At 43.8% G+C, this 16,711-nt stretch overlaps 1 protein-coding gene across 1 annotated transcript; it reads right to left on the bottom strand.

Annotated features, from left to right (window-relative positions):
- Positions 1–6,401: 6,401 nt before the first annotated feature.
- Positions 6,402–16,225, bottom strand: LOC124144640. The gene is made up of 6 exons (XM_046514169.2): positions 16,113–16,225; positions 12,299–12,344; positions 10,586–10,698; positions 8,346–8,525; positions 7,291–7,337; positions 6,402–6,556 (listed from the first exon to the last, which is right to left on the bottom strand). Exons 2-6 carry the CDS (start codon positions 12,337–12,339, stop codon positions 6,434–6,436), a joined length of 504 nt encoding a protein of 167 aa, XP_046370125.1. The 5' UTR covers positions 12,340–12,344; positions 16,113–16,225; the 3' UTR covers positions 6,402–6,433.
- Positions 16,226–16,711: the final 486 nt, after the last annotated feature.

The following is a 16,711-nucleotide window of genomic DNA, read 5'->3' as shown; positions in this document are numbered from 1 at the left end:
CCCGAATCGATGTCGCACTCAGTTTTCGCAAATTATTTTTAATGTTATTTTTAGACATTGAGGAATTCCCCTAAAGTAGTTCTGTATGTCTCCGCTCGATTGACAACGTAATCACGTGACATACTGACGTTCATCGGGAAATGAACGACAGTCAGTTTGGTAGTGTTCACCTAGGCGAGGTCACCCGGTACTGTCAATATTCGTATATGGGCACTGGTATGTTTTCTTTAAAGGAAACAAGATAAAACATGTTTTGTTTCTAGGTACTTGTTAAAATTATGTGGATATTGACCGAATTGTTAAAACCTGGTATCCTGGTATCCTGGTTAAAACAGTTGTGATCTACAATACTAAACTGCCATGCAAAAAGAAAGTATACACTTGTAAATTGGATTTAACAAAACATTACAAACTTGATCACAACGTTACTAGTCTGCAAACAGTCCCCGACACACTGCTATACCCGTATCAAATAAATCGCCATCGAATAACCATGTCTTGTTTCTTTCATTTTTAGCAATCATCAATCATTTCTCATTAAGTCGCTGCACCATGTTAACTCTTCGATAAGCACGATGGTTACTGTCTTACATTCTGATGACATCACCTTTTTTAATAGGTTCTTCACATACATTCCATCCGTGAACAACTAGAGGCAGAGGGGGTGTCTGTGTGAGGGTGGTTCAGTTCTTTACATACATTCGATCCGTGAACAACTAGAGGCAGAGGGGGTGTCTGTGTGAGGGTGGTTTAGTTATTTACATACATTCGATCCGTGAACAACTAGAGGCAGAGGGGGTGTCTGTGTGAGGGTGGTTTAGTTCTTCACATACATTCCATCCGTGAACAACTAGAGGCAGAGGGGGTGTCTATGTGAGGGTGGTTTAGTTCTTTACATACATTCCATCCGTGAACAACTAGAGGCAGAGGGGGGGTCTGTGTGAGGGTGGTTCAGTTCTTTACATACATTCGATCCGTGAACAACTAGAGGCAGAGGGGGTGTCTGTGTGAGGGTGGTTTAGTTCTTCACATACATTCCATCCGTGAACAACTAGAGGCAGAGGGGGTGTCTATGTGAGGGTGGTTTAGTTCTTTACATACATTCGATCCGTGAACAACTAGAGGCAGAGGGGGTGTCTGTGTGAGGGTGGTTTAGTTCTTCACATACATTCCATCCGTGAACAACTAGAGGCAGAGGGGGTGTCTATGTGAGGGTGGTTTAGTTCTTTACATACATTCCATCCGTGAACAACTAGAGGCAGAGGGGGTGTCTGTGTGAGGGTGGTTTAGTTCTTTACATACATTCCACCCGTGAACAACTAGAGGCAGAGGGGGTGTCTGTGTGAGGGTGGTTTAGTTCTTTACATACATTCGATCCGTGAACAACTAGAGGCAGAGGGGGTGTCTATGTGGGGGTGGTTTAGTTCTTTACATACATTCCATCCTTGAACATCTAGAGGCAGAGGGGGTGTCTATGTGAGGGTGGTTTAGTTCTTTACATACATTCCATCCTTGAACATCTAGAGGCAGAGGGGGTGTCTATGTGAGGGTGGTTTAGTTCTTCACATACATTCCACCCGTGAACAACTAGAGGCAGAGGGGGTGTCTGTGTGAGGGTAGTTTAGTTCTTCACAGTGCACATATACCACAAAACACTACAACATGATGTGTGACGTGACATGAGAGAGAGAGAGAGTGAGAGAGAGAGTGAGAGTGAGTGAGGTATTATTGAATATCCAACTGTGAGAGCACATTCGTATTTACACAGAACGCTATAACATGATGTGTGACATGACATGTTTATGTGACATGACATGTTTAAAGAATGAAAATGCACAACGTTTGTATTTCAATTCATCACTTGTACTTCCTGTTTTCTACACATTTCTCTACTCCCGGACTCATACACTCCTTGTTGTCATGCTTACTCAGCAAAGATATGTGTCCCCTGACATGCACGTGACTAACTGGGAACCATTAGCAAGTCCCTCAATCGATCATTCCAACTTCATCCATCAATCTTCTACCTGCGTCTTCTTTCCTGACACGCCATGATACAGCTGAATTTTGTGGCAGGCAATTAGTGTGTATGTGTACATGTATATTTTGTGTGTGTGTGTGTGTGTGTGTGTGTGTGTGTGTGTGTGTGTGTGTGTGTGTGTGTGTGTGCTTGTGTGTGTGCTTGTGTGTGTGCGTGCTTGTGTGTGTGCGTGTGCTTGTGTGTGCGTGTGTGTGCTGTTGTGTGTGTGTGTGCGTGCGTGCGTGCGTGTGTGTGCTGTTGTGTGTGTGTGTGCGTGCGTGCGTGTGTGTGTGCGTGCGTGCGTGTGTGTGTGTGTGTGCTTGTGTGTGTGCTGTTGTGTGTGTGCTTGTGTGTGTGCGTGCTTGTGTGTGTGCTTGTGCGTGTGCTGTTGTGCGTGCTTGTGTGTGTGCTGTTGTGTGTGTGTGCGTTCGTGCGTGTGTGTGTGTGCATGCGTGCGTGCGTGCGTGTGTGTGTGCTTGTGTGTGTGCTGTTGTGTGTGTATGTGCGTGCGTGCGTGCGTGCGTGTGTGTGCGTGCGTGCGTGCGTGCGTGTGTGTGTGCGTGCTTGTGTGTGTGTGTGAGCGTGTGCGTGTGCGTGTGTGTGTGTGTGTGTGTGTGTGTGTGTGTGTGTGTGTGCTGTTGTGTGTGTGTATTTTACCGGGAACAGCATGTCAACAGTTGTCAAGGCAAGACGTTAATTGTCATCCATCAACTTCTAAGTAATGCATATGTAACAATTCACAATAATAATGATACTGAAATGGCGTTAGCAGCATATGGGTAAGCCACGACAACGAGCATACAACACTAGCGTCAATGGAAATCTATGGGTGTTTAATAATCAGGGGTCTCGCCATAGACTCGCCATTTGTTCAGGTGACCCGGATGCCAGGCGCGTGTGACTGCATTGGGATGGGATCGGTCGGTCAACATGTTTCACTTCTTTTATTGTGTGTCTTTCTTTCTTGGTATCATTACTATATGGTAGTGAGATGGTAGTGCTCCGTGTTTGTGTGTGTGTGCGTGCGTGCGTGCGTGCGTGCATGTGTGTCTGCTTGTACTAGTCCGGTTTTGTAGAGCCAGCCCACTGAGATACCATGCCGCGCTTTAATACTGCTTATGGACACGTTAGACTGACTCGAGTACCATCTTTCAACGTCTTTTGGTGTGACGCGGATAGAAGATCGAACCATTGACCTCTCCTTCCACAAGACCACCATTCACTCACGATTAGATAAATGATGTCTTCGCTACTCAAAATAATGGTTACAATTTTTTTATTAAAAAGAATTGATAAAATATCCATCCACAGATGTATATTGCATTTTATCGCAGCCTGTTTTTGTCCTGCTTGGACACAACACTGTTACTGTATGGATAACAGGTCATAGAAATAATGACAAAACATGATGAAACATAGATTTCTCAAATAACACATAATGCAAAGCTACATTAAGTGTACTTTTAACCAAGCATGTTCATACCAAAAGACGTTAAAATATGGTACTTGTTGTTACCCTGCCTGGCGATCGGCATTAAGGGGCTAAAACAAGTACTGTACATGCACGTCGCTATATAAGTGCAATAAGACCGCGACGTTAAACCCCATTTTCACCTCTCCTATGATCAAGGAGACGAGATAAGAAGCTAAACACAGTATGATAGGCTTCTTGATGGGGGGCTTGGCGGGGACACGGGTGGCCCAGTCGTCTTAGGCACCGCAATTCGCTGTGCAGAGTTGCGTCTCTTGGGCACGCCAGAAATCTATGATTGTGGGTTCGAATCCAGGTTCGTCCCGATTATGCTTCTAGGTTTGTCAGCACCATACCCGTGCTCGTGGGTTTCACCGAAGTGGTAAACGTCTGAGACCTGCATCACTTTGGGCTTTCCCCCCACATTAAGCTGAGACGCCGTGATATAACTGGAATACTGTTAAAAGCGGCGTTAAACCCAACTCACTCACTCACTCACTCTGAGACCTGCATCAGTTCGGGCTTTCCTCCCACATTAAGCTGACACGCCGTGATATAACTGGAATACTGTTAAAGCGACGTTAAACCCAACTCACTCACTAGCTCTAAGCTGGGCACCGTATGAATCATACTCGTAACCAACGGTTACCTTTCTTCTGTCGTATGTACTTTGATTTTCAAGTGACGACGGGTAGCTAGATCCGTGACACAGTGGCGAGTGAGTGAATGTTTAGAGGCCATTTTTCCGTTATATCACGAGGTGTCAGCTTTTATAGGACACATACTATCCGTGCTCCGTTTGGTCAAGACATTGGCCAGGATATACCCGCACTGAAATCCATCATTCATTTAGCAGACAATGTAGAAAAATAAATTATATATGATATATATTTATATATTATTTGAATGTATTATTTCAGATCGCGACCGTTTTGTCAACTGGGGTATGTCAAGGCCAAAGTTTTCTATTTCCAGTGAACATTGTTGAAACTGTCCCCGAACGAACTTGGTGAATTGACCTCGTCACATCCCTTTCCTTTTATAAAGTACTGACGCTGGTTGGTACCTAACACCTTGTAGCTGATTTCTTGAGTTACCAACCCCTGTGGTCAACACAAAGCCGTGTAGTTTGGTCTAATAAAAGGTCATACCCCAAGACCCGTGAAGATCCGGAGTAGAATTGGTCTTCAACAACCCCTTCCTGTCGTAAAAGGCGACTTTGCTTGTCGTGTGATGCGACTAACCGGATCGGGTGGTCAGGCTCGCTGACTTGATTGATGCATGTCATCGTATCCCAATTGCGTGGATCGATGCTCATGATGTCAGTCACTGGATTGTCTGGTGCAGACTCGAATACTTACAGATCGCCGTCATATAGCTTGAATATTGCTTAGTGCGGCGTTAAACAACAAACAAACAAACAAATCATATCTCAAATTGTTCATCATTTGGGACGCCAAATTCTGTAGACCATTCATCTCACGTCTCACAAAGGCTTCCGTGGTCTAGTAGATAGAGCGTCCGCCAGGAGAGCCTCAAAGGTGGTACTTGTTACATATCATGTGTCAGTGGGGTATCCATGTTAAACTGCGGCATGGTATCTCATTGGGCTAGCACTAACTGGAACGAGTGCGGAGCACGACACGCACGTACGCACGCACGCACGCACGCACGTACGCACGCACGCACGCACGCAAGCACGCACGCTCGCACACACGCACGCACACACACGTATAAGTACTGTTTAATAATCTAAAACGCTGCGTTAAACCTCACCTCACCTCACCTCACCTCACCTCACCTCACCTCACCTCGTGGTGTACACAGATTTGGATAAGAATCACATTTAACAACAGTCTGACGAAAGTGCGCACTGACTTATCACGTGTCAACTAACGGGATCGGGTGGTCAGGCTCGCTGACTTGGTTGATGCATGTCATTGATCCCAATTGTGTGGATCGATGCTCATGATATTCATCACTGGATTGTCTGGTCCAGACTCAGTTATTTACAGACCGCCGTCATATAGCTGGAATATTGCTGAGTGCGGCGTTAAACAACAAACACACCAACCAGCCAACAACTTTCAGGGTGACGAGGGAACGCTGTAACCTTTGGACTAACCCACCGTGCCTGCATCTTCCCGAGGCAAGAGAGTTAACTGACTTTAAAAGTCCAGTTTCCACCCTTGCCGAACTAGGCTGGAATTACTGGGCTCGATCGTAGCGCCACCAGTGGCTATTACCAGTTATGTCCCTTCTAAGCCTCTCCTATGGACCTATCAGATTCCACCTCTCGTATCACTTGCGTTTGCTTCACACAAAATGGCGGCGCCAAGTCAGGACGATCTGATCGATAATCAAGATCTGTATTGTGATAAAACGGGTCTTACATCGCGAAATGTATCAAATCACGTGCGTACCTTGATTAAAAACATGAAAATATTTGGAAAATATCTGCTGACAACGAGTTGGCCGTGCACATGCTTTGCAAATCCTGCAATCGACCGAACTCTGCATGACAGTTTACAAAGGATTTCGGTGCGCGATTTTGATTGGACTATGCATTGATTCGTTAGTCCAGCCAAAATGTAACTCCATAATACCAGCCTAGTTCGGCAAGGGTGGAAACTGGACTTTTATAGTCAGTTAATTCCCTTGCCTCGGGAAGATGCCGTGCCTGTGGCCATCATTTGGAATGACGATGATCAAAATGATGAAGAAGATCATGATTAATGAAATTTACGTGAACACAGCTTAACATTTGGCTACTATATCAAGTACTCTGACGCCATGTGTACAAATACAGGTATCAAATGTACGTTCGACACCTCTAAATGTATCAACTGTCATGGGGATGGATCTTACGACATGGGACATGGGGATGTCCTAACGAAATATTCCTGAAAACTAGATTAAACATTTATTCCATAATTCACGTCTCAGCCAAAGAATGGCTTCCCTTGGTGGAGGTGGTGGTGGTTGTTCCCGTGTTGGTGGGCCTGGCCAGGGGCATGATGGGCGTTGCTAGGCAACAAGCGTTGGTTCCCGGCGTAATCGTAAGCCTGAACAAACGCAAATAATATTGATCGAGAATTAACAATTTCAGACATGAAGCAGCAAAAATGCATTTACATTACCCCTGAACAAAGTATTCCTTTATGTGCAGTGATCATTTTCCAACGTTGTCATTTCAAAGTGAGTGAACTGACGTCAGATGTGGAAATCTACTCGGGACCAGGCAAACTCATTGCCAGAGCAACCATCCACGTCATCGTGGCACAGTAACATACAATCAGCACCACTCGTCCATTTCCGTAACCTGCAAGAAGACTCGTCCCCCTGTCGATGAATGTGATGTGCGAAAATACGAAAATCCAATCAGAATGAACGTATGACTTCAAGTTCTTCGGTCAAAGAATCCCTCAGGAATCTTTTTTTATTTTACATGTATTGCATCTAAAAATATACCCATACACAGTTAGACGTGTTCAGTCATACTGTATAAATACCGTAAGTCCCGATGTGTTTTAAATAGCATCTGAAATATATATGACATGGGGGAAATATAGGTGAATCTTTACGCAACGAGTTTGCGCTCAGACGGAACCCAGTCGCAGAAATGGCCACGATAAGGGCACGAGTCGCTATTCGGCTAGTCCCAGAATAACACGAGTTGGCAATCAGCCAAGTCACACAGCCTGACCAACCGATCCCAGTCGGGCCACTTTATATGATCTGCTCCACCAGGCCATCATGTTACAGCTCAAAACTGATACAGTGAATATACTATACTTACAAGATCCATGTAGGAATCAAATTCAGTCCTGTTAAGAACACCGTCGCCTACAAGTTAGAATAGAACCACGTATAAGCATTGTATCCATTTGTAACCGCACAAGGAACAACGAACAAAGAAAATGTAAAAGCAACTAAAATATAATATAAAATGTCATACCTGGCTGTCAGAATATGAAACGGCAATACCAGAAAATAACCAGTCTCGATTATCCGACGAAAAGGATTCCATTGTGTGTAAATGCAACATATCGGTGTTAATTATATGAATGGATCACTGAAAATCAGTGATGACACCAGGTGTTCGCGAAAAGGGTAAGCATACCCTACTCTACCGGTAGCGCTCACCACTCATACAATTTGAGTGTTGAGTGAGTGTTATAGTTTTAGCAATAGTCCAGCAATATCACGGTGGGGGACACCAGAAATGGGCTTGGCACATTGTACCCATGTCGGGAATCGAACCCGGGTCTTCGGCGTGACGAGCGAACGCTTTAACCACTCGGCTACCCGAACGCCCCCACACAATTTGAATTAAAAAGTATGCCTGACGCCACACAGCAGTATTCCTGATCTGATCTGATCGGTTGAGGAATTCAGATGTGGGATGCTATTAATCGAATCGAGAACAGACAAAGTGTGTGAGTTGGGTTTAACGCCGCTAACAGGACTCGGCATCGGGAGTACAAAATTGGGTTGCAGCCTTAAAAAAGGCAGGGCTGGTGCACCTCACATGAGCGCGGACGATAGGAAGTGAGTCAGTGAGTTGGGTTTAACGCCGCTTTTAACATTATTCGAGTTATATCACGGCGTGTCAGCTTAATGTGAGAAGAAAGTCCGAAGTGATGCAGGTCTCAGACGTTTACCACTTCGGTGAAACCCACGAGCACGGGTATGGTGCTGACAAACCTAGAAACAATCGGGGCGAACAGGGATTCGAACCCACAATCATAGGTTTCTGGCGTGTCCAAGGGACGCAACTCTGCACAGCAAATCGCAGCGCCTTAGATGACTGGGCCACTCGTGCCCCCCAATTCTACAGCGGCATAAACTTACCATTGGTGTCAGCAATATTCATCAGAGGAAGTAGATCATTTCCATCGATGATTTCATCCTTGTGGCCGTCGAAGTAGGAGAAGAGGCCGTCTGCTATCCTCTCCGTCTCAGTATATGCCTCTCTCCAGAAGAACTTGAAGTCTACCCGGGTCGTAACAGTGGGATCTTCGGGAGCAGGTGCTGAAATTATGAATGAGTGAGTTGAGTTTTACGCCGCTTGTATCAACATTTCAGCAAGATATCACGGCGGAGGACACCAGAAATGGCCTTCATACATTGTACCTATGTCGAACCTGGGTCTTCGGCGTGACGAGCGAATACTCGAACCTGCCGCCTCGGTTCTGAAATAAAAGATAATTATCGCATAGATCAAGTTCTGTTTGACGTATAGTAGCTATTTGTTTTCAGACGAGTCACCACATTCTTTGAATTTGTTAGGAAATTTGTTGGTTATTACGATTGAGCAACGGACAGAGTGGAACACCAAAGATTCATGACGCAAGATAGCACGGTAGATATGAATGAGGACCACATTTCTAATGACTGTCTACTTGGTTCAAGGGAGGCTACTATCGTAGTTCAAGGTTGGAAGTACCGAGGCGAAGAATGTGATGCTGCTGCACTGAATGTTTGGGCGACAGAGGTTTCAAATGTTTTGTTGACAGAGGTTTCAAATGTTTGGGCGACAGAGGTTTCAAATGTTTGGGCGACAGAGGTTTCAAATGTTTGGGCGACAGAGGTTTCAAATGTTAAGCATACTCAATAACACCCGAAAAGCTGAAAACACATTGTGAATTTATATGCGCTTTCACAATTGTGGTATGCCCTGGAATGCTATGACGTAATTTGGAGTGAGATGGCGTCATGATACAATGGTTAATGTCACGTGCTTCCGTGTTGCCCCTGAGTAGCCTCTTTTTAAATTTAGGATTGAGAAAGAAGTGACGCTTATCAAGAAAATAGTATTTATAGTCAGTAAATAGTCCAGAAGGTTTCAGGGATTCGAATGCCGCCGATTAATTACGTTTATCAACCAGTCAGATTGCAGCACATGTTGCCATTCATTTTATAATCCCAGTTATCAACGTGTAACAACCAAGCAGATTGCAGCACACAGCGCCATTCATTTTATAATCCCAGTTAACAACGTTTAACAACTGATCAGATTTCAGCACATGTTGCTATTCATTTTATAATCCCAGTTAACAACGTGTAACAACCAATCAGATTGCAGCACACAGTGCCATTCATTTTATAATCCCCGTTTACAACGTTTAACAACCAATCAGATTGCAGCACATATTGCTATTCATTTTACAAAATCGGTTAGTAGGTTCCGATAGTTTTCCAATCACGACACAAACACGAGTTCATGGTCTGATATTATTCTTAGCCAATTAAAATGATCTATGAGGACATTTGACAAAGACAGTCCAGGCCCCAAAACTTTAAAATGATACCGAAAACTTTAAAATGATACCGTCAACATAAGGAGAGGAGAGCGCGGATTGCAGTCGATCGAGTCGAACCCCGACCGTTCTAAGTTCCCCACTCATTGACGAGCCTGGCTTGTCTGATCCTGTCGCGTATTGATAGATTGACTTAAGAGTAAGTGAAACTAATGTGAGTATAAAGCTGATGTTGCGTTTCTTTTTTATGCGAGTATATATGCTAATGGGGACAGTTCGGAGTAAGCTAACCCGATGCTGACCAGGCGAGATGCGAAGTCATGGCTTAACTGACCATGACGACAAGGAACAACAATACGTTTAGGTAATTGTAGCAGGGTACCACTTGACGCTTAACGAAGTTAAGACACTACCGCCGCCCTCATCACCAAACACAGTCCCGTCCGCACAAGACGTTTCTGTTGTTTCGGTAGACACTCATTGCATTGTGTTCAGACTGTGATAAGTTGTCAGGAATGTAGTACTTTTTAATGTAAGCAGTTTTGAGGAAGTGACTATATTTAAATGCTGGTGTGATATGTAAACTTCCGAAATAACATGGCCTGATTTGGAATATTCTGTAATGCTCTAGTGCCATTAGACTGGTGTGAGCACTGTGTAGAAATTTCCCCTGTTCAAGAGACAAGGGCACACCTCTCGCACATGTCATCACGTCATGACCAGATTTCTTGTGAAGATCACTCATCATCCCTGATAGCCAAGGCCTTTCTCAGAAGCTTGTAGCACGTAACAATGTTTAGGCAACAGTGAGTGAGTTCTACGTGTACGTACCTGGTCTCATCATTGCTCTGAAGTACAACCCCATCTGCGTGGTGGTGAGGGGGGCGCTACCACCCATCAGCATGTCCTGCCATATTTGGTCGTAGTTCTGAGCGAAGGATGGGCTAAAACAACATCTTTTTTGTATAAACCATTAGAAAATAATGGAAGTATTATCACGTAATGGAGGGACAAATGCTCAGGTAACAGTCTACAACCACGTCGGTGTTTCTGTTTCAGTGTCGTTACAGGCAGGATATGTTATTGACTCATGACATACACTGTTGTTTCTGAGGGGAGGTAATTATGAGTGAGTGAGTGTGGTTTTACGCCGCTTTTAGCAATATGCAATCAATATCACGGCGGGGGACACCAGAAATGGGCTTCACACATTCTACCCATGTCTGGTATCGAACCCGGGTCTTCGGCGTGACGAGCGAACGCTTTAACCACTAGGCTACCCGACCGCCCCCCACCTACCGCGGAGAGGAGACAAACAACAACAACAACAACAACAACAACAACAACAACAACAGGACATTCACCCAGTGAAGCCCAGTGAACAACTAATACTACACTCAGGCCATCGTCCATTTTCAGTTGGTGGTCTTACTGATGGTGCAGTAGAGATCGTTGTAAGTTTATTTGTAGTAATTTTCAGTGGCGGCAAATGGTTTAAGCGCTACTAAAAGTCGAGTGCTGTCGTGACCAGATTTCAGTGGTCTGGAGCAAACATGACAGACTTAATCGTTCGAGAAATTTCGGCATCGGACAGTTTCTTGAAGGTTGGCGGTACATATATACAAGAGTCCAATCGCAGGACGATCGAGACCTTTAACGTCTTGTGCGGATTGGATATATACCTGGAAACACTGCATTCCTGCCAGCGTCCAACACTACGCAGGATTTACGAACCGAGACAGTGAACAATTCAGGACAATTCCGCATGTAAGTACAAATTCTGAAAGGGGCTCTTTTGAAGTGCTAATGAAATGTATGTGGCGTTTGCTGGGGGAAATGAGACTTTGTCAGATGTACTGTAGATGGTGTTAATCAAAAGCAGCTGGTCAGAATTGTGGTACGTTGAGGCTAATGATTTTGTTGGAAGATTTCAAGCAATGTGTGGTTATTGAGATTGGGTGAACGTAAGGCAGGTCAGTTACTAGGCTGTAACCTCGGTCACTCATTGACGTAACGCAGGCAGTATGGTTCCTCTCCCATGAATGGTCAGGATCATTTCAAGATTCGAAGTCAAGCAAGACGAGTAGTTCATTGCCAAAGACATCAGATACCCCAGCTGGTAGGAAACATCATTCCAGTTTGAGGTGAGGTATTGGATGTAGATATTGTCACAAGCGAGTGCCACAAGAGCGCTGTGTACGCCAGCACATAAATCAGACACAAACCTCACCTCCTGCTTTTGCTGGATACAGGTAGTGTATCTTCTTGTTGGCGAGTGCCCTCAATGGTGGTGATACACACTGTTACACATACTAGTATATAACAGTTCACGTCCAGTGGGTGGAATTTCCGGATGAACGGAGTTTGATGGTATTTTGAATATTGTCCGCCCGTTTCGTACATGCAAAGGTTTCTTTTCTTATATTGCTCTTCAAGCATCGGTTAAAATCATTTTAGTCAATTTGTGGTACTGGTGGTTCTGTCCCAAGACGCCCAAAGGCGATTTGCAAGAAGATGAATAAAGTGTTAAATCAGTGGGCTTACCTGACACACAGCACAATTCCCAGGAGCAGGACAGGAGACATGGGTCCTGGAAATAGTGGAAGCATTTCTACATAAAGTCGCCCGCATGCAATGGCTTTCTGGGGATATATCCAATACAAAATAGCAGTTACACTCTAGGTGATGTGTCTATGTCGGTGTGCGACCAATACAAAATAGCAGTTACACTCCAGTTGGTGTGTCTATGTCGATGTACGACCCATACATAATAGCAGTTACACTCTAGTTGGTGTGTCTATGTCGGTGAATGACCCATACAAAATAGCAGTAACACTCTAGATGATGTGTCTATGTCGGTGTACGACCCATACAAAATAGCAGTTACACTCTAGTTGGTGTGTCTATGTCGGTGTACGACCAATACAAAATAGAGGTACCACTGTAGATGATGTGTCTATGTCGGTGTGCGACCAATACAAAATAGCAGTTACGCTCTAGGTGATGTGTCCATGTCTGTGTACGACCAATACAAAATAGCAGTTACACTCTAGTTGGTGTGTCTATGTCGGTGTACGACCAATACAAAATAGCAGTAACACTCTAGTTGGTGTGTCTATGTCGGTGTACGACCCATACAAAATAGAGGTACCACTCTAGATGGTGTGTCTATGTCGGTGTGCGACCCATACAAAATAGCATTTACACTCTAGTTGGTGTGTCTATGTCGGTGTACGACCAATACAAAATAGCAGTTACACTCTAGTTGGTGTGTCTATGTCAGTGTACGACCCATACAAAATAGCAGTTACACTCTAGTTGGTGTGTCTATGTCGGTGTACGGCCAATACAAAATAGCAGTTACACCCTAGTTGGTGTGTCTATGTCGGTGTACGACCCATACAAAATAGCAGTTACACTCTAGTTGGTGTGTCTATGTCGGTGTACGACCCATACAAAATAACAGTAACACTCTAGTTGGTGTGTCTATGTCGGTGTACGACCCATACAAAATAGCAGTTACACTCTAGTTGATGTGTCTATGTCGGTGTACGACCCATACAAAATAGCAGTTACACTCTAGTTGATGTGTCTATGTCGGTGTACGACCCATACAAAATAGAGGTACCACTCTAGATGATGTGTCTATGTCGGTGTGCGACCAATACAAAATAGCAGTTACACTCTAGGTGATGTGTCTATGTCGGTGTACGACCCATACAAAATAGCAGTTACACTCTAGTTGGTGTGTCTATGTCGGTGTACGACCAATACAAAATAGCAGTAACACTCTAGTTGGTGTGTCTATGTCGGTGTACGACCCATACAAAATAGCAGTTACACCCTAGTTGGTGTGTCTATGTCGGTGTACGACCCATACAAAATAGCAGTTACACTCTAGTTGGTGTGTTTATGTCGGTGTACGACCCATACAAAATAGCAGTAACACTCTAGTTGGTGTGTCTATGTCAGTGTACGACCCATACAAAATAGCAGTTACACTCTAGTTGGTGTGTCTATGTCGGTGTACGACCCATACAAAATAGCAGTAACACCCTAGTTGGTGTGTCTATGTCGGTGTACGACCCATACAAAATAGCAGTTACACTCTAGTTGGTGTGTCTATGTCAGTGTACGATCAATTCAAAAGAGAGGTACCACTCTAGATGATGTGTCTATGTCGGTGTGCGACCCATACAAAATAGCAGTTACACTCTAGTTGGTGTGTCTATGTCGGTGTACGACCAATACAAAATAGCAGTTACACTCTAGGTGATGTGTCTATGTCGGTGTACGACCAATACAAAATAGCAGTTACACTCTAGTTGGTGTGTCTATGTCGGTGTACGACCAATACAAAATAGCAGTTACACTCTAGTTGGTGTGTCTATGTCGGTGTACGACCCATACAAAATAGCAGTTACACTCTAGTTGGTGTGTCTATGTCAGTGTACGCTCAATACAAAAGAGAGGTACCACTCTAGATGGTGTGTCTATGTCGGTGTGCGACCCATACAAAATTGCAGTTACACTCTAGATGATGTGTCTATGTCGGTGTACGACCAATACAAAATAGCAGTTACACTCTAGTTGGTGTGTCTATGTCGGTGTACGACCATTACAAAATAGCAGTTACACTCTAGATGATGTGTCTATGTCGGTGTACGACCATTACAAAATAGCAGTTACACTCTAGTTGGTGTGTCTATGTCGGTGTACGACCCATACAAAATAGCAGTTACACTCTAGTTGGTGTGTCTATGTCGGTGTACGACCCATACAAAATAGCAGTTACACTCTAGTTGGTGTGTCTATGTCGGTGTACGACCCATACAAAATAGCAGTTACACTCTAGTTGGTGTGTCTATGTCGGTGTACGACCCATACAAAATAGCAGTTACACTCTAGTTGGTGTGTCTATGTCGGTGTACGACCCATACAAAATAGCAGTTACACTCTAGTTGGTGTGTCTATGTCGGTGTACGACCGTAATAAAATAGCAGTTACACTCTAGATGATGTGTCTATGTCGGTGTACGACCCATACAAAATAGCAGTAACACCCTAGTTGGTGTGTCTATGTCGGTGTATGACCAATACAAAATAGCAGTTACACTCTAGGTGATGTGTCTATGTCGGTGTATGACCAATACAAAATAGCAGTAACACTCTAGATGATGTGTCTATGTCGGTGTACGACCAATACAATATAACAGCTTCATCGTCGTGTATTTGAGTCTATGTACGACCATTGACCACAGCGACAGAGCTGGAATATTGCTGACTGCGGCCAATATTAATCATTAACTCAAACACACATTGCTGCCTTTTTGTCCTCAATTCGACAAAGATCATTTTCAGACGCCTCGACCACTGGAAACAATTAATTTTTAAGTGAAGAACAAAGGCGGAGCCCGTTCATATATGTTTTGCATTTTGTCACTGAAGATTGCATTTTGTCACTGAAGATTGCATTTTGTCACTGAAGATTGCATTTTGTCACTGAAGATCGCATTTTGTCACTGAAGATCGCATTTTGTCACTGAAGATCGCATTTTGTCACTGAAGATCGCATTTTGTCACTGAAGATCGCATTTTGTCACTGAAGATCGCATTTTGTCACTGAAGATCGCATTTTGTCACTGAAGATTGCATTTTGTCACTGAAGATTGCATTTTGTCACTGAAGATCGCATTTTGTCACTGAAGATCGCATTTTGTCACTGAAGATCGCATTTTGTCACTGAAGATTGCATTTTGTCACTGAAGATTGCATTTTGTCACTGAAGATCACATTTTGTCACTGAAGATCGCATTTTGTCACTGAAGATTGCATTTTGTCACTGAAGATCACATTTTGTCACTGAAGATCACATTTTGTCACTGAAGATTGCATTTTGTCACTGAAGATCACATTTTGTCACTGAAGATCACATTTTGTCACTGAAGATCACATTTTGTCACTGAAGATCGCATTTTGTCACTGAAGATTGCATTTTTGCACTTAAGATCACATTTTGTCACTGAAGATCGCATTTTTGCACTTAAGATCACATTTTGTCACTGAAGATCGCATTTTGTCACTGAAGATTGCATTTTTGCACTTAAGATCACATTTTGTCACTGAAGATTGCATTTTTGCACTTAAGATCACATTTTGTCACTGAAGATCGCATTTTTGCACTAAAGATTGCATTTTTGCACTGAAGATCTCATTTTGTCACTGAAGATCGCATTTTGTCACTGAAGATTGCATTTTTTAACGCAAGCAGCACATATGTGCCTTGAAGCCATACTACTTTACAACAACCGAAACAAATACAGGTTGATAGCCAAAGGAATAATACTGTTCACACTTACGCTCTTGCACGTCCTGTCAGAAACACGATGTTGATTGCAGAATTGCCGTGTATTTAACACAGTCTGTGTGCTAATTTTAATACTTAGTTAAGATAACCTGTTGGCTCCGTTAACATGTTTAACTTTATAAATAGATCGCAACACACCTTTCTATATATGCTTTACTTTTGCTTCTTCTTGGAAGTTTCTCCAGTTTGTTTAATAGCTTGTGGAAAGTGTGAGTTAGTGAGAGAGTGAGTTGGGTTTAACGCCGCTTTTAACAGTATTCCAGTTATATCACGGCGTTTCAGCTTAATATGGGAGGAAAGCCCGAACTGATGCAGGTCTCAGACGTTTACCACTTTGGTGAAACCCACGAGCACGGGTATGGTGCTGACAAACCTAGAAACATAATCTGGGCGAACCGGGATTCGAACCCTCAATCATAGGTTTCTGGCGTGCCCAAGGGACACAACTCTTGTGGAATGTGATACTTTACAGATTAAACCACTGGGATGTCAGATGACTAGGCTCGAACCAGACGGAAAACCGGTGGTTGATAGCATGAGCAGAACCCCACGCGTAGGCGTCATTTTCCGTTATATCACGAAGTGTCAGCT

The sequence above is a fragment of the Haliotis rufescens genome, unplaced genomic scaffold (assembly GCF_023055435.1).
Source record: "Haliotis rufescens isolate VD_foot unplaced genomic scaffold, xgHalRufe1.0.p SCAF_8, whole genome shotgun sequence".
In the NCBI taxonomy this organism is placed as follows: Eukaryota; Metazoa; Mollusca; class Gastropoda; order Lepetellida; family Haliotidae; genus Haliotis; species Haliotis rufescens.
The sequence above is the reverse complement of the archived record's forward strand: the minus strand, read 5'-3'. Positions and strand labels throughout refer to the sequence as shown.

Coding starts and splice junctions, on each gene's coding strand:
- LOC124144640 (XM_046514169.2), bottom strand. CDS start 12,339: ATGTCTCCTGTCCTGCTCCTGGGAATTGTGCTGTGTGTCAG. Junction 7,338..8,345: donor GAATATTGCTGACACCAATG/GTAAGTTTATGC, acceptor TCTAACTTGTAG/GCGACGGTGTTCTTAACAGG. Junction 6,557..7,290: donor TTGATTCCTACATGGATCTT/GTAAGTATAGTA, acceptor GCGTTTGTTCAG/GCTTACGATTACGCCGGGAA.